The sequence below is a fragment of the Eulemur rufifrons genome, chromosome 19 (genome assembly GCF_041146395.1).
Source record: "Eulemur rufifrons isolate Redbay chromosome 19, OSU_ERuf_1, whole genome shotgun sequence".
Lineage (NCBI taxonomy): Eukaryota > Metazoa > Chordata > Mammalia > Primates > Lemuridae > Eulemur > Eulemur rufifrons.
In genome coordinates, this window is record NC_091001.1 from 73680265 (window position 1) to 73702946 (window position 22682).

Sequence of the window (22682 nt, forward strand, 5' to 3'; positions counted from 1 at the left end):
AGAAACAAACCTTCCTCTTTAAGTACTCTGTTGCTTAATTATCATTTACATACGAAGATCTCCAAGTGAATAGGCCAAGGTTAGGGGATAGTATTGTATGACTTATTTAGACTCTTAGTTCTGGTTAATAGGACATCTATTGTATGTGGTTGTTGATAAAAATCTTGCTGTTTGCTATACTGAAATTGCTGACTTCTTCTTAGCCACTGTCACTCAGCCTGAGTGTTCACTAGACAAAATACTGTTTATAGAAGGCATTAAGTAACTCCAACCTAAGTACTTCATCATGTTCATATTTAACCAGAATTATAAAATTTAACCCTTTATTGATATTATTTTATGGTTATATTGATCATCACATATTTGCTTCTAACCACTGGTTCTTTTTAAAGATAAAATTACTCAACTTTAATAACAAATTATTCAGAAGATTTTATAGTTCATACAGACAACAGTATATAAAAATAATTTTAAATGTTAACTTTATTATTTTATGTCTCACCAAATAACATACATGTTAATTCATTGAAATTAAAGATTCCATGAGACAAGTTTAAGTTGAATATTCACATTAACTATTTTGTAATGACATTTATCTTAGAATACTATGTTTTTGCTTGTTAAAAACATAGTTGAATAAAATTGTGTCAGACATTTTTAGTAACATGATTTTTGTAGCTTTCAGAACAGAAAGTTCCCTTTTTTCGCCCTACTCTACTATTATTTTAGTATATGACTTAAGAACATACGGTGTCTATTGCACAGTATAAGCATTACAATTTTTATTACTCTTCTATTAGTATCGAATACTAAAATTAGAGTATTCAAGTTTAGAGATGGTTTTTTCATTAGAAAAGTTTGTGCGGTCAATGCGAGAACTAGGACTCCCAATCTTGCTCAGCCAGGACTTCCTACAAAAGAATAAATAAATAAATAAATAAATTAGTGTATAAAGTATATGTGGATCAGCTGAAATGATCACATAATAGGTATTAATGGGAATTTACTTTTACTATGTAACTTTTGCATAGTTATATATAAATTTGTTTACATTATATATATATATCATTCTAAGAGTACCACAGAGTATACTATATAACTAAATATACACAAAGAAAAGCTAATAACAAATTAAGTCAATTCCTGATGATTTCATATTAGAATTATTCCCCCCTCTTAAAAGACTCCAAGGCCATTATTACCTAGCTCTTATACTTGAAAGGATCAAAATATTTTAACAAAGAGATTAGTAATAAAAACAATTCACCATTGCTTTCTCACTACCCAATACATGGTAGGTGTTTTACGTGTGTACATATACACACACTCGGGAAGGGAGGGAGAGAGGTTAGAGGAGAGAGAGAATAACTGAAAGAATAAATAAAGAATAAACATGATTTTCCAAAAATATTAAAATAAAATTAGATGAATATTTTGTCTATTTAAGTATGGTTTCTTACCACATATATTAGTACAGTGACTGCATTGAAGGATGTTAAATGTTTTGAAAATATTTTTCTGCTTATTTAGTGCAATGGTTTATCTTAATTTATTAGCAACACCCAGGTATCTAATTTATGCATTTGGGCGCTTATCTGAGATACTTCCTATATAATTCAGGCCTATTGTATATTGCTGACACTTGAGATAATACTGTTGAAGATTTTCCAGAATCTTTCTACCTATTAATAATTAGTTGCACTGATAGATTTAGTGGGACTACAGGTTAATAATACAAGGTTGTTTTATACAAATGATGTCTGTTATCCCAGCTGCTGTTGCAGAAACATCCCCTGAGTTTTCTCATATCCCAAAGTTATTTCAGGTTGTGAAGCTAGAGCTGCATACAGCTGTGCAATATGATGTGTAACAAGCATATATAGCCTTGGATTAAAATATTTGCTAGGCCAAAGTTTTCTGATTAGCTGAAAATTACTCTTAATCAGGCTAGAGAAGAATTCCAATGATTCAAATTGCCATTGTGCTTTTTAACCCTTTCTTTGTTGTTTGGGACAGTTTTACTGGGTGAGGTTAATGTTGACTCTTCTTCTTTTAACTCATTTAGTTGAAATCTTAAAAATGGAAATTTCATGTGTTGAAGACTAAAACTCAGTTTCTATGAAAAGGAGCTGATGGCTTCAATTTTACTAGTTGAATCTCCTTGAAGCCTTCTAGGAAATAAAAGCCACAGATAATAATGAAAGCTAACATTTATTAAGCACTATTTGTTCAGCACTATGCTAAGTTCTTTACATGTATTATTCCTTTACTCCACAAACAAACCTTGTAAGTCATAGTCTACCATTACTCCCAGGTTATCCATGAGGAAAGAGAAACACGAATGTTAAGTAACTTGCCCAGGGTGGTTAGCAGTGGTGGTGGTGAGAGGGAGTGAGATTCTAAGTATATTTTGAAGATATAGTAAGTAGATTTGCTGCCAGATTGGATGTGGGTGTGAGAAAAGGAGAGGAGTGAAAGATGACACCAGAGTTTTTGGTTTGAGTAACTAATTAGATGAGGTTGTCATTTACCGAAATGGAAAGACTGTGAGAGGAGCAGATTTTGGGGGAAGGGGAATGTTACATTTGAGATGTCTGTTAGACACCCAAGTGAGATGTTGAGTAGGCAGTTGGATCTACAAGTCTAGCTAGAGGAAATAAAATTTGGAATTTGTCAGCATAGACAGTATTGAAAGTCATAAGATTGGCTGGGATCATTAAAAAAATGAATATAGATAGAAAAAATAAGAGGTCAAATGTTTAAGGGATCAGGAAGCAGAGGAAGAACCAGCAAAAGAGGAGAAGAAAGCGTCCGGTGAAGTGTGAGAAAAACTAGTGTCCAGGGGGCCAAATGAAGCCCTCAGGAAGCAGAGAGGGATCCACTGGGCCATTGCTGCTGGCAGGTCACGTGAGGTGAGAACTGAGACTTGACCATTGTGCTTAACAATGTGCAGGTCACTGGTGACCCTGACGAGCAGTTTTAGGAGCATGAAAGCCATATTTGAGTGGGCTCAAGAGAAGAAGAGGGGAATTGAAACCAGCGATTCCAAGACTAGAGACTAGTGGGCATAAGAACTGCAGTGACTAAAATCAGGAATTTCTTCACCAGCCAAACGCATGGCCAAGGAGGAGATGGTCATGGTGTTGGCAGACCGAGCTCTGTTTAGCCTGTGGGGAGGCTGGCCACTTTGTGTCATGGCTCCCCCTGTTCCACCCTTGTTGCTAGGAACCACCTTGCCTGACCTAGGAGTGTTCTGGTCGCCTGTCACTTGGCAAGCCGTGAGACCTCACTTTCACATGCTGTTCTTGCAGTTAGCCCTTGATAGGTGTAGCTCAGGTTTGGAGATGGTGGAACTAAGTGTTCTCCTGGTAAAAAAATTTCACAAAAAGTTGTATCTAATGAATGAGGATGTGTGTGGAATACATATATGTGTATATATATATATAACAATATAAGGGTTATTAAGTATGAACTGTCTGATTTCCTTAAGTACTAAGTTGACAGTTAATATCTGACATTTTACTTTGACATTTGTTTTATTTTTATTGTAAAGGTACATCCTCAGTCTTTCAAACACACATTTTGGCTTGTAATTATATTTCAAACTTTTTTTAGAGCAATTTCTGTGAAACCATGGATAAGTCAAAAGTTCATGTTATTTTTGCATGTGAGTCCTGTCATGGAACAAATACAGTGCTGATAGCTTGAAATATCAATGAAGTGTTTGGGAAGCATGTGGCTAATGAATGCACAGTATGTCCATGGTTTGAGAAGTTCCGTTCTAGTGATTTGAATGCTGAGCCACATGGGCAACCTGAGACCAAGGTGGTAATGATGAGCTGAAAGCTGTAGGGGAAGCGAATCCATCTCAACCTACGCATTAATTAGCAACAAAGTTTGATGTTACTATTCCAACAATATTGGACCACTTGAAACAAATCAGCAAGGTAAAGAAGCTGGATTAAGTGTCCCTGTCTTTCCAAATCCACACCAACATAATCCTGAAATTAAAAAAAAAAAAAAAAACTGGATAGATGCATTCCGCATGAATTAAACGAGCGTCAGCAGAGAAATCACCTCGAAGCTTGCCTTTCTTTGCAACATAAAGGCAAACAATTTCTACAATGTATTGTTACATGGAAGGGAAAACGGATTGTTTTTGACAATGGCAAGCATTCAGCACAGTTGGATAAAGATGAAGTTGAAACATAGTCCAAAACTGAATATTCATCAAAAAAAAGCTAATGGTGTCTGTTTGGTGGTGTGGTGCTCGTATTATCTACTACAGCTTCGTGAAACTTGGTCAGTTGATTACAGTGGATGTCTACAGCAATCACTGGATGAAATGATGAGGATGCTTGTGATTAAGCAGCCGATATTGGTCAATACAGACAGGCCAATCCTCTTGCAAGACTACGCTCAATCACATGTTGCACAAACAACGCTGTTCAAACTACGGAAGCTGGACTTGGAAACTCTTGTCATCTACTGTATTCACCAGACCGTGCACCAACTGACTACCACTTCTTACAAGGAAGAATATTCAATTCTCAAGCTGTGGAAAACACCTTTTGCGATTTCATTGCCACTTGCTCTCTCTAGGTTTCTTTGCTGCTGGCATAAACAGCTACCATTAAGATGGCAAAATTGTGTGGATAGTTTAGGTACATACTTCGAGATATAATAAACTACACTTTTGAAATCAGACATTTCATATTTAATGACCATATATATATTTTTCACCATCCTTAGTGTGAAAGAGCCACATAATCAAACAGTACCAGTTAATTCAATCCAATAAATATTTAAATAGCACTTTATGCAAGTCATATTCTAGATACTGGAGGGCATACATAGAGATTTAAAATGGAATTCTTCCCTTAGTATCTTACAATCTAATAGAAGAGTTTGTAAAGTAATAAAAATGACTATAAGGCAGAACATAATAGGGAAGGTGATTTATATAATGGGAGAGAGGAATTGGGGGGTTAACGCTGGTCAAGGTACTCAGACATCTTTGTGATGGCCGTGGCACTTGACCTAAGTTTTTAAGGAAAATATTAGTGTTTTTTTTCAAGTATTAGAATAGGGAATGCCAATTTAAGCATGACAGAAAACCAAGAAACATAGGAAAAATATTGATAATGTTAACTAACTAAAACATCGGCTGGATGCGGTGGTTCATGCCTGTAATCCTAGCATTTTGGGAGGCCAAGTATGAGCAGCGTGAGCAAAATAGTGAGACCTCATCTCTACAAAAAAAAAAAAAGAAAGAAAGAAAAATTAGCCGGGCATGGTGGTGCATGCCTTTAGTCCCAGCTACTTGAGAGGCTGAGGCAGGAGGACTGCTTGAACCCAGGAGTGTGAGGTTGCTGTGAGCTATGATCATGCCACTACCCTCATGCCCAGCAACAAAGTGAGACCCTGTCTCAAACAAAAAAACAAACAAACAAAAAAACACCAAAACATTTGAATGGCCAAAAGAAAGTCTTAAAGCTAAACAAACAGAGAACTGAAAAACTTACATAGAAGATAATCATACAATAGAAAAATGGGCAAAAACAGAAGCAGATGAAAGGGAAATATAAATAGCCAATAAAAATATATAAAAACTTTCTCACTCTTACCCATAGTTTTAAAAAAATACAAATAAAGCAAGAATAAGATACCATTTGTCACTTCTGAAATGGCAAAGATTTAAAAGTCTGATACTATCTAGTAGCAGCAGTTAGGGTGTAGGAAAAGAGGCACTTTTCTACATTGCTGATGAGAATGTAAATTTGTACAGCATCTTGAAAGAGCAACTTGGTACTACCTAACAAATTATTAAATGTCAATGTCTTACCATCACAGGGAGGGTACCCTGGGACATAGGCTCTGAGATGATTAGCATGCAGAAGTTAATTAGGGAGTGCTTTTAGATTTAACAACTTGTGGGAGGCAAGGAAGGGAGACAAGATGGGACTGAGGGAGGAGTCGGGCAGCGATGCACTCTTGATGGAGACCTCAGCCAACACGTGAGGCGCTCTGAAGCTGAGAGACCCTTCAGCATTGACCTGAGTTAAGGTGAGAGGGCTGGGTCTTTATATTGCCCAGGTCAACCAGTCATTAGGGGAGAGGTACCGAGGGAAGGGGATATGGCCTTTAATGAAGAGAGTTTTTTCTGCAATTCCTGCAGAGGGCTGAGTGCTGAGGGCCCTCTTAGAGCAGCCCTCCCAGCATTTGGGAGAATGAGTCCTCCCATCCTGAAAGGGAATCTGAGTGGCAAATCACAGCGTCCACTACACATACTCTCACAAGTGGCCAACAGAACGAATTGAGGATGCAGGCAAAGGAGTGGTAATTGGTGGAACAAGGCCCAGGGCAGTTGACAGGAAGAGGATCAAGAGATAGGTAAACTCATTGGATGTAGAAAAGAAAGAAGACAGATATCTGTATGGAAGAGAAGGCAATGGGTTAAAAAATTGGACAGCAATTTGGAAAGGAAGAAACATTCAAACGAAGCTGAAATAGCTTCCGTTTTCTTAGTATGAAGGAAGGAAGGTAATTTCCTGAGAAAAAGGGGGGAGGGGTGGAGGTATAGTTGAGGGATTAAATAAAGTGAAAAGGTGGAATAATTGCTATAGAAGTTAACAAATGTTAACTGAAATGAAAGAATTGCTAAAGAGCAATGAGGGCCCTTGAAGTTAGACCAGATGGCCAGGGAGCTGCAAATATACCTGCCTGCAATGCAATGTGTTCCTTAGACACCTGTCCTGCAAGCAAAGTCCAAACCAGTGGGGCCAGGGATCAATGCCTGGGCCAGAGGTTTCTCAATAGGGACAATCCATATTGGAGGGGAAGATTTAACAATTCAATCAGATGTTTCCTGGAGTGCGTGAGGGAGTGTGAGACTCCCCCTTCCCCAGTCTGCAATGGACTTTTCTTTTGCCCTGCTGCTGAGCTCCGCCTTAGGTTTTCTAAGGTGAGCAGAATAAACCACTTAATCAGGAGCTTCTGATGTTGGTATCTTGATATCTTTTCTTTTGGATTGCTCATACTCTCCAGGGAAGGCATATCCAGTTTCCTGCCTAGAGGGTCTGAGTCTGGCTGTACATGTTCTGAGAATGTGGGAAGAAGGTTAAGGGCTCAACATTCAGTGATCGATTTCACTGAATCCCTGTTTTCAGCACTATATCTTTTTCTCAACTATGCCTGTAAGACCGTCTCCAGAGGGTCTGAACTCTGGCTTCTACCTGGGATGAGCAGGGTAGCTGCTCTCCAGGCTGGCATGGGGGAATGAATAACTGCTAATGAAACAGATTTGGAATCAGTCCTCGTATGTTTAGTGCATCACCTTCATGCCCACTTCCAGTGGCCTGAGACTTGGGGGGTTCTCCACTGTGTTAATTGGGCCAGTTCTTGGCCCTCCCCACTGCAGGCTTCCAAGTCAGGTCTGCGTTACCACCTGCTCATCTGCTTTCTGGCTTCCACAGTTTCATTGCTGCAGTTTCTCTCCCATTCTTTGTCCTCGTGGGTGTTTAAACCTCTTAAAAAATCCTTTTTCCTGATATTTAAGTGGGGTTTAGGCAGGAGAAGAGGTAAATGTATGTGTTCAAAATGTAAGATCTTTAACTTGATCTTACAAAAAATTGAAAACAATTTTTTTTATGGACTGACAAAGGACAATGATCTTGCATGTATTGCTTTTAAGTTTCCTTCAGGCCATCTTTGCATTAAAAAATAAAACACAGTGCTGATAAAGCCATACTTTATCCTTTATATTTGAATCTTTAAGGCATCTGAAATTATGTGATTGCATTATATGAAAAAGATGTCTTAATTTTGAATGGTTAGGCCGGGCGCGGTGGCTCACGCCTGTAATCCTAGCACTCTGGGAGGCCGAGGCGGGTGGATCGCTCAAGGTCAGGAGTTCGAGACCAGCCTGAGTGAGACCCCGTCTCTACTAAAAATAGAAAGACATTATATGGACAACTAAAAATCTATATAGAAAAAAATTAGCCGGGCATGGTGGCGCATGCCTGTAGTCCCAGCTACTCGGGAGGCTGAGGCAGGAGGATCGCTTAAGCCTAGGAGTCTGAGGTTGCTGTGAGCTAAGCTGACGCCACGGCACTCACTCTAGCCCGGGCAACAAAGTGAGACTCTGTCTCAACAAAAAAAAAAAAAAAAAAAAAAAAATTTTGAATGGTTAGACATATTCCTCAGTACCTTTCACTGACTAACTTCTCCTTTTCTACAGATTTCAAATGCAACTATTATCATATACTAAATCAGGTATATGCCTCAGTCTGGTTCTAGACATTCTATTTGGTCCCATTGCTATCTTTGGTTAATCCCTAAACCAGTACTAAACCATTTTAATTATTACAGCTTTAGCCTATATTTTAACGCCCAATTGTCCCTATACTCCCATCTCCTTAGTCTTCTATTTAAGTGTCTTTGTTTGTCTCATATATTCTATTGGCGTTTAACATATTTTATTCAAACCCTTCACAACCTCTTTTAAATCTAAAAATAATTTAGAGAGAACTGACATTCTAACATTTAATTTTGTCATCAATAGCAAAAATTTTCTCCACTTTTGTTCAAGTTTTTAAGTTCCTCACTAAAATTTTATAGTTTGCTTAATTCAGGCGCTATATATTTTGTGAGAAACTTATGGTTATATTCTATTTTTCTTGCTATTTTGAACAAAATGCTTTTTAATCATTAATGTTTTTAAACCGGTATATAGAAAACCAGTGATCTCTTATATTGTAATCAGATGACTTACTGAATTTCCTTAGAAGAATAATAGTTTTTTCTTTTCTTTGGGGTTCCTAGGTAAACTATCCCATGCGTTTTTCCTGAATTCATTCTGTTGGCTGATTTTTATCACATTAACTGGACAATTTAAAATTGCTCTTTATTTTAAGCTGTCCAGCCACAGTAACTGTGCATAGAAAGAAAAAACCATGAACAGTGTTCACCCAGCCAAGGGGCCACCACAACCATAATACACTGCTCTGGTTCCAGCATATTTTACCTATTAGTTTAGTAGACTCAATAAATATTGAATGGATGAATTATATCTTCTTGAAACAGACTGCAGTCTAACATTTGTGCTGTAAATCTGAATCTGTTTTGTGTGCACATATCTTTCAAGCATTTCTATTTAAGAAAGATGACCCACTGATAAGCTTTAAAAAGCAAAAAATAAGGTTCAACTAGTAAAAACAAGAATAAATATGTAAATTGGAAAATTCTATTGACATCATGTTACTTGATAACTATGTTTCCCCCCCTTCATTCGAATATATTTTCCATGTCTTATGTAGAGGTTTTGAAAATAAAACTAATTTTTGTAATGGTCTTAAAGTCCTTTACCAAAATCAGGTTGCCTTTAATCATCATAAAGTAAATATATAAGAAGAGATTTCATTATGGATGCATTTTTTACAGGTTTGATAACGATCACACTTAGTTGTGAAAACAATTTTTTTTATGGACTGACAAAGGACAATGATCTTGCATGTATTGCTTTTCAAGTTTCCTTCAGGCCATCTTTGTATTAAAAAATAACAGAGTGCTGATAAATGTTAAATGACGAAGGAACGATTTATTTGTTTAATAAATTAGATGTGCTGTATTTTTTTTGTCCCTATTCAGGCAGTCAACTACTGGTCCCCTGAGGGTTTCCACAGCATTTTCTCTAATTCTTTGGTGCAGATGGCACGTTTGTAGCTATCGAATACAGTAAGTGCCACGCATTTATGGCCTACGCAGCCAGCAGAGAGGCCAGCTGTGGCCTTCTAAAATGCACTTAGGTTTTTGCCCTCCCAGGGCCCCTTCTTCGATTGTCCCTTGGGGAAAAGGTCCCCACCCCCACTCTGTTGTGTGTATCAGGACAATTATCACTTTCTGTAATTGCCATGTTTATGTAATTGTTTTTTTTTTTTTTTTTTTTTTTGTTGTTGAGACAGAGTCTCACTCTGTTGCCCGGGCTAGAGTGAGTGCCGTGGCGTCAGTCTAGCTCACAGCAACCTCAAACTCCTGGGCTTAAGCGATCCTACTGCCTCAGCCTCCCGAGTAGCTGGGACTACAGGCATGCGCCACTATGCCCGGCTAATTTTTTCTATATAGATTTTTAGTTGTCCATATAATGTCTTTCTATTTTTAGTAGAGACAGGGTCTCGCTCAGGCTGGTCTCGAACTCCTGACCTTGAGCAATCCACCCGCCTCGGCCTCCCAGAGTGCTAGGATTACAGGCGTGAGCCACCGCGCCCGGCCTGTAATTGTTTATGTATTCATTATGTGCCTCTCCACGTTAGACTGCAAATTCTAGGAAAGCAGGTTCAGAGTCGTACTATTAGATTCCCAACATCTAGCATGACGCCTGGTGATAGGGGGTACTCAAGGATTACATATCCATAAATAGGTACAAGTATTATGTGTCAATCAAAAATAAAATAAAACTTAAAAAAAGGAAAGAAATGAAGACCCCCATCCCCAAAGAAACAAATACTTATTGAACGAATACGTTTTTGTCCCCTGCAAGCCTTCTTCAGATCTATAGCTTTCAGGTATGGGAGGAGGGGCATTTCTAGGGGCCCATATTGTCTGCACACAGAAAGGAACCCTGAGCATGGCCTTTTAACTCTTTGATTTTTATCTTACACAAAACAAAACTGTCACTTTTCTTTTTAATACTCTTTGCAAGTTAAAGAGATAATTGCTCTTATTACAGAAAACGCTAACATATTTTGCTCACGGTAGTCCCCTATGAGATAACACAAGTAATGACTATATTCATTCTCTTAAAGGACATTGGAGGCCTATGGATCTGATCTAACAACCTGATTATAAGCATGTTAACCAAGTTTACTTGTACAATCAGTTCACTTATTTTTCCTAGCTCCCAAATTTTACTGCATTTTGTGTGAGTGTGAACTTACTCATTATGGAAATAAACATGGTAACTGGCTTCATCCAGAGTGCAGGGTGATTCTTAAGGCACCGCAGGAGGGCCAAGTCAACCCTGCACACTCAGTCCTGTGACATGCTGCTGTATTCCATCAAGTCCATGTGCTCAGATATATTGTGTAAAAATCCTTAGACATTTTTTTCTTAGTGTGTCAAAGATGTACAAACACCTACTGTTGTACTTATTATATTAATTTGGGATTTTCAAGCTTTTTAAAGAGAAGAATCCTTTCTTCCAATATAATCGTGCACAAAAGCTTCATGCTTATAGCATAAGAAGTGAAGTTTTTCTCTGAAGCAAGGGAATGGTGGGGGCTGTGGGCACGTGCAGGTGCAGACACCACCCCACACAGCCTTCTCTCGCCCCTAGCTGCACCTCGAGCACCTCTGGGGAATTTCAAGGGCTCTCAGGAGTTCCGTTGGAAAACTGCCCTCTTAACCTACCACTGAGCAAGGATGTGGGAGAGTGGAATGTATGGAGACTCCATCATATGTAGAAATGAAAATCAACAGAGGACTGTCTTTTCTATAATTCAAGTCAATTAGTGTTTCTTACATAGTAACCTCCTAGGATGATATAAAAAATTCCATTTAACTAATATCTTTGTCTGAAACTGAGGCAAAATTAAAGCACTAGAAAGCCAACACTATTAATAATTCATAGGAGTTCTATTTCCTGGGACTAAAGTGGGGCAGCATAACCCTTTCAGATATCTCCGCAGCACCACTATAAAACATAGACTGTAGCAAGAAAGCAAAGTAAGAAAAGACAGCTAATGAATTAAAAGCTAATGTGGTGCGAGTTAGAAAGTATTGAGTTGTCTGCCCATTTCAAGCTTTTAAACTAGCATTAATAATGGAAGGATAGTACATACCATTTTTGCTATTTTTCTTTAACAAGTTTCCTTATTTGGTTACATGTGGCCAAATAATATCATGGACTTCTCTATTATCAAAACAAATGTTTTAATGGTATTTTGATATAGTGTCTAAAATATATCAGATATCTAGGTTATGATTAGTGAAGAGTTCAGTAGTTATCCAGGGAATTCCAGGACATCCATAATTAACCTAAGACAAGATTCTTCATCTTTAAAATGGTGATACTACTAGTCAACCCACTGAGCCATTGAAAGGACTAGGGAGAATGTATATAAGTCACTTAATGCAATGTCTGGCCATTAATAACTGTTATTACAGTGTAATGGTTCTCTGCCTTTGCCAAAGATGGTGGACAGCCTGTTTAGCACTCTGTGACCCTGAGAGTCACACACCTCTTGTGCATCTCCACTAGTAAGACTTCTTGGTCTTTGCAGAGGTGCTTCTCAGCTGCAGTGGGAAATGGTCATTCGATCTCATTCTTGTGACAGTCTGAAGAGCCACCCAGGCATGAGCTATGCCCAGGATTCTCAGACCCAGCCAACTGAATCAAAGGGCCAGGAAGCAGAGAAGGCAGAACAAGTGAAAGCATAACTATAACCTCCAGCTTCCCTGCCACACCACAGCTTCTGACTCAACAAAGTGACAGATACACCCTTGTTTCTATTTTATTTAGTGGAACGTAATACTGGCACAATGGTAATGGAAGTGGACTTTGGAATCGTTATGCTTAGGTGTGAATACAGCTACCACTTCCTAACTGGTTATCTTGAGCAAGTTTCTTAAACTGTCAGTGCCTCATCTGTAAAATTGAGAGTACACAGCCTACCACACAGAGTTGTGGTGAGGATTAAATAAAATAATCTGTGTAAGTGCTTAACATGGCATCTAGAAAATAGTAGGTGCTCAATTTTAAGCTATTTTCAGTACAGTCAGGGTGCAGTAGCAGGTAATGAAAACCACCTTAGCTATTTTAGAATGGAATTTAATAAAGAGAATTAGGTCCTTACAAAATCACTGGAAGAACTAGAACAGATTTAGATTGGGCCTGTTGGAGCAACTCTGCAAAATTGGCTGCTGAAGTATAAAATGCTAAAATTGTGATTTTCATGCAAATATAAAATGACACGTGGCAAAGATATTATTCAACGTGTTAATTAATGAGGGAAACTGTAAGATGTTAGGTCCAGTTCAAAGGAGAAGTTAGAGATATATATATGTTTGTATACATATACATATGTAATAAATGCTGAAATCAGCTTCCTAATGGATGCAAAACTGGCTAAAATTCTATAAGGCAGCACTGTCTGATAGAACTGTAATGCAAGCCTCATCTGTAATTTAAAGTTTTCTAGGAGTCACATTTAAAAAAGTAAAAAGGATAGATAAAATTAATTATATTTTATTTAATATAACCAGAATGTTAAATAATTTCAACATGTAATCAATATGAACAATAAATGAAATTAATGAGATATTTTTATATAGGTTTTCATATTGAGTATTTTGAATCTGTTGTGTATTTTACACTTAAAAGACAAGTCAAACTTGCCGCATTGTAAGTGCTCATATAACCACATGCCCGTCAGCTCTTATATTAGACAACGTAGCTTTTGGGCAATTAAAAATGTTTGGGTTATCTTTTCTTCAGGGCAAAAATGAATTGTATATCTATCAGAAAAAAAATAATTTGCTTTGCTATGCACAAGAATTATTGGCATTTCTACAGCTTGCTGCAAGTGAATTTCTACCTTACAGAGTTGTAAAATAGCCTAGATGGTAAGAAATCAATCAAAGGTGCAAACCCCTATAGAAGCAGGAAATTCCTCACATTTCCACTAGATAACACCCAGTAATTCTCTGAAAGACACTCCCTTATCTCTATAACCCAATTTCATGCCTGGGATAATTTTTCCTGATAGGCCTGTTAGGGGAACTGCTGGGAATCAGGAGCCACTGAAATCAGTGTGTTTATGAACACACTGCCAATGGCAGCCCAGGCATCAGGAAGTCACCACCAGAATCATCAACCCCAGAGCCAAGTTCACTAGATCCTCACACCAGCTAAATGTATACCTCAGGCACTGCTGCCTCTCTCCCCGCCACACCCAGTTCCAGATTCAGATTTCACGTGACTACCTCTGATTAATGATGACTAAGTCACATTGGACACCCTTGCTGCAAGGCAGTCGGAAACAGCTCCTCACTCTGCAGTGTACGAAAGACACCAGGAGTTCAGAACAGAGGCTGACAGAGCCAATACACCATGTCTACCACTGCTATTATTCAGTTAACAAAAACTTCATGAAACTCTACACTATGGGATTCAGGAGTACTAAAAGATTTTAAGAAGAGAGCAGTCAACTTAGTAAAATAACTAGACTCAAGCAGTACAAAAGCAGTCCGTGTAACCAAAACATCTGTACTGCTGTAATATTCTAAAATAAAAAATTGCACACAGCCCCTGCCCACCTGTTCCCACTGTCCCCACATTCCCAGTCCCCCATACTTGACTCTACTTCCCCCCCTTTTAGAAGTAATTATCACCTTTTAACATATTATACTGATATATCTACTCATAATATTTTTATTATATTTATTGTCAATCTTATTCTGTAGAATGTTATCTCCATCAAGGCAGGTATCTTGAGTATTTTGTTCCATGATATATTTCAAATGTCTAGAAAAATTCCTGACACCTTTAACTGCTCAAGAAATATTTAGTGAATTATTTAAAAAAAAAAAAAAAAAAACCGAGCTGAAAAGTGCTTTGGGGACCTTAGCAAGATCAGCTGCAGTGAAGTGGTGGAGGTGGAAGCCAGATTAGCATAGTTTTAGGAGCGAGGGGGAAGTGAAGAAATGGAGACAGCAAGAATAGATCAATCTTTTGAGCTGCCTCTGAAGGGGAGAGAGACACAGAGCAGCTTTATACATCTTTAAAGTTGTGTTCTTGGCAAGTCAAGCCTGCCTAGATTGTGAATTCAGTGCCTTCCGATATTTACGAGCGCCTTGTCTCAGAAGAGCAATATTTGAGGAAAATTGTTTTAAGGACACACAGTCCAGGACGCTCTCTATTCCAGATATGTTGGAATCTACTCCTACGTGGAGCCAAATGAAAAGTGAGCTGGCCAGACACCCCTGTATTTTCACCCCTTACACTGACCTCTCCACGTCCCCTCCAAAATGCTCATAAACAAATTGGGTTGGGGGGGAGGATGCCATTAGCTGGTAGAGGCCTGCTAGATAGTTTAGAGCCAAACGAGACCCACCCCTAGCAGAGGTCATTATTTTAGGCATTGTTTAAGCCTTGTTCCTGGCTCTATTTTAGGTCCCCACCCTTGTTTTTAATTCATTTTCACTTTTAAATGTACGCTGTCTTGTTTTACATATCCTTGCAAATCACTTGAAATTCTGCTAGGAACAAACTGAGTTATGTACATAGAAAGCTGTGGTTTTTCTCCCCCTTGTTGATACTGTTTCTTTGATTTTATAATGGAAATTATGGGAGGCAGGGCGGCATATATATTTTTGCTTTACAGCCGACTTTGCAAGATCTCTTTTCTCACTTTTCTATTAAAGTAAGGCAGGTAACGTTCTGTGGTCACAAAAACGTATCTCCCAGGCAGCCTCTCTGGGCCGCCATCCTGTCCATGGCCGTGGACTCCGAGACTCAGAGTGCTCAGCCCAGGCAGCCAGGGCTGGGTTGCTAATGGGCAGAGGCCACCCACGGGCTGTGACCTCCTTGCAGACAGGTGCGTGCACAGCTTTCAAGAGAAATTCATGAACCGTCTCCCTGACAGTCCCTTTGAAAATAAATTTGTGCACATTTGAATCAAAAGAATATTTCCAAGGTAGAATGGAAAGGCAGCTAATGACACAAGAGCCACTGGAAGAAAAGGAGATTTGCTAGATGGAAAAATCATTAAATTTTAATGGAAAGAAGACTGTTCGACTGTGCTTTAAAGATATCTTCAGTGACAGAATACACTGCACTACAAGTTGTTCACCCGGAAGATGGGGGCTCTCAGAATGCCTTTCAATATTTGACAAGAATCAAAATAGTGAAGACCTTCTTTATAGATATGTCTCATAGATGGGGAAATGGTTTATCTTTCGAATGTCCCAGGATTTTGAAAAAATTACTGTTCTTTTTAGATTCTCATTTTCCCCTAGGAGAGTGTTTTGTCTTTAAATCCAAGTGTGTGACTCAGTCCACAGGGAGGCTCATGACAGGAGGTTAAGAATGATGTAGTAGTTTCAGTTCCTACGGGGTCGCCTGTAAATGGTATGTTTATGTTAATTGTAATACTCTCAATATTTTTTCAGCACTAATGTGTTAAATGCTCACAAGCTTCAGTCTTTGATGTAGACAGAGATGGTCATAAAAAATGTTTTCCTTTTTGTACTCAAAAAAAGCCAGTTTATTCCTTTTCTTAAAAAATGCAAAACAAAATAGAAAGTAAGGAAAAATATCTATCTTCCTAATATTAAGTTTTGGGAGGTTGTAAAACAAAGTCATTGCTAAATCCCAATAAACATGTTTCTGTCTAAATTCTGAAAACTAAAATTGAGTGTACTGTTGTCACCTTAGTAACAAAAAATTTAAATAGTCCGGGCCTGTTGGATGACTTAATCTGCTCTACTTTTCATTAAAAAATATAATTTATTAACAGCTTCATGAGTATTAGACAAGTAAAAGGACATCATCAGTATATCCAAGCTGCCCGTCTAGTGGGAGGTGACATAGAGGAAGAAGGAAGGATTCAAGGCTGGACAGAAGAAGAGAGAAAAAAAGATTGAATGGAAGAGGTTGAGAGACATGTAATGACCCCCCCCTTCTAAGGTAAAATTCTTCATAATTTTAATATCGCACTCTAAAATGTGCTCGATTTCCATGACATTAATAAAATGATCAAAGAATATCTAGTAACCAGAATCAAAATGCAATTTAAATTACATTACATCTCCCTTTTTTGAATTGAAAGCTACTCTGATAGCAGATACCTGTCATTCTTTAGTTTTCCAAATGACTTTTAGGTGAAGTGGCTTTAACTAGGCATATAAACCCACCAGAGTGACATATTTGCATTTCAATAGAATTAAAAGTCTGAGGTCTCAGAAGTTACAACTACAAAGCTAAAGCCAGAAGATGGGTTCTGGTGTGGAAAAACTGGACTCCCTGACATTGGGTCTAGAAAATGCGGTTTGGACCTAGCAGTCAGCCAGATGAGTCATCCTTAATGTTTGGGAGCATCTACTAATTACACATTATTTCCTGCTGCTGCTAAACTCACATCAAAGAAAGAAAGAAAGAAAAACTGGCTAGCAGCTTCCTGTAGAATCCTATGAGGCATCATTGCATTGGTGGAATTGCCAAAGGTTTTCAGTGGTCTGGGAAATTGATCTTAAAAGTGTTCTCTGAAATGATCAGGCTTAGGGGAACAAAAGCATGCTAACCAAATTCATAGGAGATCAATTTATAACCTAGAATACCATGTATCACTTATATTAGGTGCTGTGTGTTTGGCAAATAAATCTGCCATTTATATAAGAATTTTCCTATAGAGGAAGTGCACTAATGAGACAGAATTACGTTAGATTGTTCTTTTTCTAGTCTAGGTGAAATCTGGCCTAGAGAATATTTAATCATAGTAGCCTTTCCCTTTGGAGGCACTCAAGAAATGGTAATATGGATCACCTTTTTAAAACCCACACCACCTACTGCTTTTCACTTAACACATCATTGTTTCAGACAGATTAATGAGGCTATAGTTTTTTTTATAGTTGCACTGTTGCTGTCCTTAAGATGCTCCCGGTCACCTCCATTATATGGAAACAGATTCCGGTCCATTACAGTCTGTTCCTGTTTCTAGGGCAGAGATAAGGGAAAACTTATCACTTATTGTATTATAGTTACAAAGCATATCTTAAGGCAGTTTGCTTTGAAAGAGATGGTTTTGTTTGTTTTGATTTTGGAAGGCAACATTTCCACTATTTTCCCTAGATTCATGAAAGGTAAAGGGAAGAGAGCCCTTTCTAACTCGCAGCTATAGAGGAGCAGGAGACTGCAGGAATGCCCCCTTTCCACAGAGAGAATTAGTCCCAAAGGGAATGAGCAGAAGGGTCATAGTGTTCTCCAAGACAATCAAGGATCAGCACAGAGTCAATATGCTTATTAGGGCAGGCACAGTGGCATGTGTCTATAATCCCAGCTACTCAGGAGGCTGAGGCGGGAGAATTGCTTAGGGCTAGGAGTTTGAGGGCAGCCTGGGCAACATAGTGAGATCCTATCTCTAAAATTTTTTTAAAATGTTTATTAGGAAATGTTCCCATTACTATAGTTGTTGTTCAAACTACCCTTAAACCTAGAGGCTTCAAACACTATTTATCCTGCCTACAAGTCTACAATTTGGGCACAGCTCAACAGGGAAAGCTCATCTCTGCCACACAACATTGAGAGCAGCTCTGTCTGAGGACTGGAATAACTGAGATTACTCATAGGTCTGGCAAGTGTTGCTGGGAAAAGTTAATCAACTGGGTTCTAGACCAGCTGGGGCTCCCCAGGCATCACTTTCCATCCCTACATGACCTCTCCAGCATGGTGGCTTCAGAGTAGCCAGACTTTTTATGTCAGCGTAGTCTCAGGGATCCAAAAGCACATGTCCGAGGGAGAGAAAGAGCCAGGCAGAAGCTGTATTGCCTACTTAGTCTTGGAAGACACTCGGTGTCACCTCTACCACATTCCATCAGTTAAAAGCCAGTCACTAAGGCTGGCCCAGGTTCAAGGGGAGGGGAATCAGGCTCTACTTGCTATGATCTGAATATGTTCCTCAACATTCATATGTTGAAATTTAACTGCCAATGTGATAGTATTAAGAGGTGGGGGGCTGGGTGCGGTGGCTCACGCCTGTAATCCTAGCACTCTGGGAGGCCGAGGTGGGTGGATCATTTGAGCTCAGGAGTTTGAGACCAGCCTGAGCAAGAGTGAGACCCTGTCCGTCTCTACTAAAAATAGAAAGAAATTATCTGGACAACTAAAAATATATGTAGAAAAAAGTAGCCGGGCATGGTGGCACATGCCTGTAGACCCAGCTACTCTGGAGGCTGAGGCAGGAGGATCGCCTAAGCCCAGGAGTTTGAGGTTGCTGTGAGCTAGGCTGACGCCATGGTACTCTAGCCCGGGCAACAGAGCGAGACTCTGTCTCAAAAAAAAAAAAAAAAAAAAAAAAAAAAGAGGTGGGGCCTTCAAGATCTGATTAAGTCATGAGGGCACAGCCTCATTCATACCTTATGAAAGGGCTAGAAGGTGTAATCTGTTCCTTCTGTCCTTTCTGCCATATGAGGACAGAGCGTTAGGAGAGTGAGGAGGAAACAGCAGGATGAGTGGACACAGTCACTAGAGACAGCATTACCAGGGAGGTGTGCTGTATGGGGCAGTAGCTAGAGGAGAATGTGGGATCTAGACGTTAGATATTAGGGCATATCTGTATGCTTATGGGAATGATCTAACAGAAAAGGAAAAGGTGATGATGTGGAAGAGCAACAACAGCAGTAGCAACCCAGGACCCAGAGTACAACTGAAGCAACAAGAAGAGAGGACAAAAAGGAGAGACACAGAGACACACAGACTTTAGACAAGAGAATGGGATAAGAGATAAGAATTAGACCACATAAAAATACAAGGTGAATATATTCCAGCAGTGGAATAGACAATAGCAAATACTCAAAAGGCAAAGAAGACTCAGCTCAAGGGCCACCTGGGTTTGACTGGTGGTGGCTGCCTGGGGCTCTATGTTGAGGACTCAGGCGAAGACTTATCCAGGCTCAGGGGGACAAGGGGCAGTGATCAGTGACACGCTCCCCAGTATTCTGACTTGACTCGCTTATGTGGCCCGCTTTGACCTACAAGTGTGTGGATGCTTTTTATGCATCCAGCTTTGGCTTTTAATTATGCACGTTTTTTTTTTTTTTTACGAAGTTTAAATCACATTATAAGTACTATTATAATCTTTTCTACTTAATAAGATAATTTGTTTTATATCAATAGATCAATATCTATATCATCATTTTAAATGCCTTTGAAGTCTTTCATTGTGAAGGTGGACCCATTGTACTTTATTAACTTTCTATTCTTGGAAATTCAAGTTGTTCCAATTGTTAAAATACACTTAAATATTTTCTTGTAAACCACCTCCTCCTAGATTATACCTACCTTACGATCTGGAAGGCACTATGAAGCCATGGTTTAAAAGCATGGGCTGTTGAGTGAGAGTCAGCCCCCTGGGATTCAAATGACTGCTACCCTAGTTCCTAGCTGTGCAGCCTTGGGCAAGTTTCTTAATCTCTGTGTCTCAGCGCTGTCTTCTGTAAAAGGGAGTTATAATATTTCTACCTTACAGGAGTATTGTGAAGGTGAAAGGAGTTAATGTATGTAAAGTATTGCACACAGGGCCTGGGGCATGGAAAGTATGCAGTAAAGGTTAGCTCATGTGACTGAGAGAGGCTCCCGTCTACCCAACTCTGACCTCAGTGCCCAGCCCAGGGGCTGATAAGGAGAAGATACTTGATGAGTTGCTTGTTCCATGAGTGATTTGCACAGATCTTTGATAACAATATTAAAAGATTATAATCCTAGTCGCACAGACAGGAAGAAATTGGAAATCTTTAATCAGAATCTTGAGTCAAGATATTCAAACTTAACAGAGGGATTGTAGATAACAATTGGGATAAATTTCATCTTTTTGTTTATTTTCAGTCATTTATTCAGTAGAAGGAAAAAGCCCAAAATGTGTCACAAATCATTGAATTGAAAATGCCACTGTGAAAATTCTTTAAAAAAAAGATTTAAAATTAACCAAGCTGTCATCTTAAGTTTATGAATTGTCATCTGTAAATTTGTCACCTTACATTTAGGAAAAATCATATTTTATTCTTTAAATTATTAACTAAAACAGTAACACTTGCTCATTGCATAAATTCAAACAGCATAGAAATATGGGAAGCAGAAAGTGAAAGTTCTCCCTTCCCACCTCCCAGCCCCACTCTTAGATGGTGCCACTCTTTGGCGGTGTACTTTCACACCTTTCCTGTGCATACACAAATATGAGTCTACACATAACTATTAATACATGTGAGCTCACCCATACAGAGGATAATCATCACTTAATCATAAGTCAACACCGCTCTACTATCATAAAAAACCAACTTCTAAGCAATTTCTATCAGAAAAGATGGTCACCAATCTGGTGTTCTTATCCACCAAATCCCAGTGATTTCACTGGGAGTGGTAGCTCAGCGTAGTTGGTTAATCACTTAAAAGCAAATGTTTTTGTTCTATTAATAAGGAAGTGAGTATTTAGTGCTTTTTCTTAAACATTCATATGAATAGATGGGGAAAAATGCATGACCTAAACTAAGATCACATCAGTCAAAAAATTTCCAAGATCTTGATATTTGACGGTAACACTGATCGGCCTAGGGTGGAGCAAAGGAAGTGTGGAACAGGGGGAGGACACAGAGGAGGACTGGGAGACAGGCTGGAAATTGTCTGAAAATGTTACAGCAGATTTTTAGCTTCCTATCATCCCTGATGGCGGGATTTCTTGGTCATTTATTGTTTTATTCATTTTATTTAAAGTCCCCAATCCCTAACTCCAACAGACATGGAAGTATAAATCTTAGTATTTAAAATTGTCTTCTTTGAAGGATTTGGAGAACTTGTGTATTCTTTTGTTCTTTCATAAGAGGTTTTAATTTACTAGTTAAGTCAAATTTCTGAGACAAAAATACTTAAATTAACATATATTTCATCACCAAGAGAACTGGGGTCTCCTGGGTAATGAATTATGAATAAAAGCACCTAAAATGAATAGCAACAGTCACTTCCGCTCCTTCGTGGAAGGACATAGTAAACAAGTAAATGTGAAATTAAAAAATGGAAATAAACAGTAATGAAGCTTGCTAATTGTGTTGCTTGCTTCTGTTATAACTCATTCATTCTAAAGAAGAAAATAATTAGCTGGTAGGGTATAATTACTATTTTTATAACTCTTGTTCGAATAGATTTAATTGAATTTGTGTAGTGGGAAGAAAGTGGAACTTGGTAAAGCATTTTCCATAATCATCTAGGTTCTATGCTGCTGCAATCTGTATTTAACTCTTTACAAAATGATCCCACAATCAAGATCGCTTTCCTCGTTCTCTCACCAGGAGTTGTAAGACTCTCCTTTATAAGAATAAGGTTTTGATTTGGGTTTTTTAATTTTACTTCATAATATAAGAGCCTAGAATTAACTTCCACATCACAAAAAAATGGAGCACAAGGGTTTCGCCAGACTCCAGTTCTGATGATCACATGGTATCTTTGCTACTCTAGTTCCAAGGAGATGGAGAGTCTGACCCAACTGAAGTTCTGTGTAGCCACCAACAGCAGCCCGTCCTTACCTGTCCTAGGCATCATGCAGGCTTATAACTTGCACCTCTCACCTATTGACTGAGACTTATGTATTCCCTATAACGTCCACTGACTGTGCCTGTGCGCTGTGGTAGCAACAATGATTTGCTTTATATATGGTACTTAATTTGATGGCTGAATTAAACAGATAAGTTTTCTGGCATTCAAGGCCTCTGAATATATACCAGGAAAAGGAAATTGAGCCTTGACTTCTGAGCTACAATGACAAGGTTAATTGTAACTAGATTCTAATATTAAGTCACCAAGATTGAGACTAATCAGGTGTTGAGTCAAGATAATAAACTAGAGTTGATAATACAGAGAATAATCTACTTTTGCATAGTGCTTTTCTGTTTTCAAAATGTTTTTAATTATGTTATTTCATTTA

General features: G+C 38.6%; 1 protein-coding gene across 2 annotated transcripts in view; it reads right to left on the bottom strand.

The window, feature by feature from the left end:
• Positions 1–317: 317 nt before the first annotated feature.
• The window catches only part of ACYP2 (acylphosphatase 2), a 151688-nt gene continuing 129323 nt past the window's right edge, over positions 318–22682 (bottom strand). For both annotated transcript variants that reach the window (XM_069494603.1, XM_069494604.1), the window contains exon 4: positions 318–911. In XM_069494603.1, coding sequence (XP_069350704.1) covers positions 797–911 — 115 coding nt within the window. In that variant the 3' untranslated portion in view covers positions 318–796. The remainder of the gene's footprint in view (positions 912–22682) is intronic.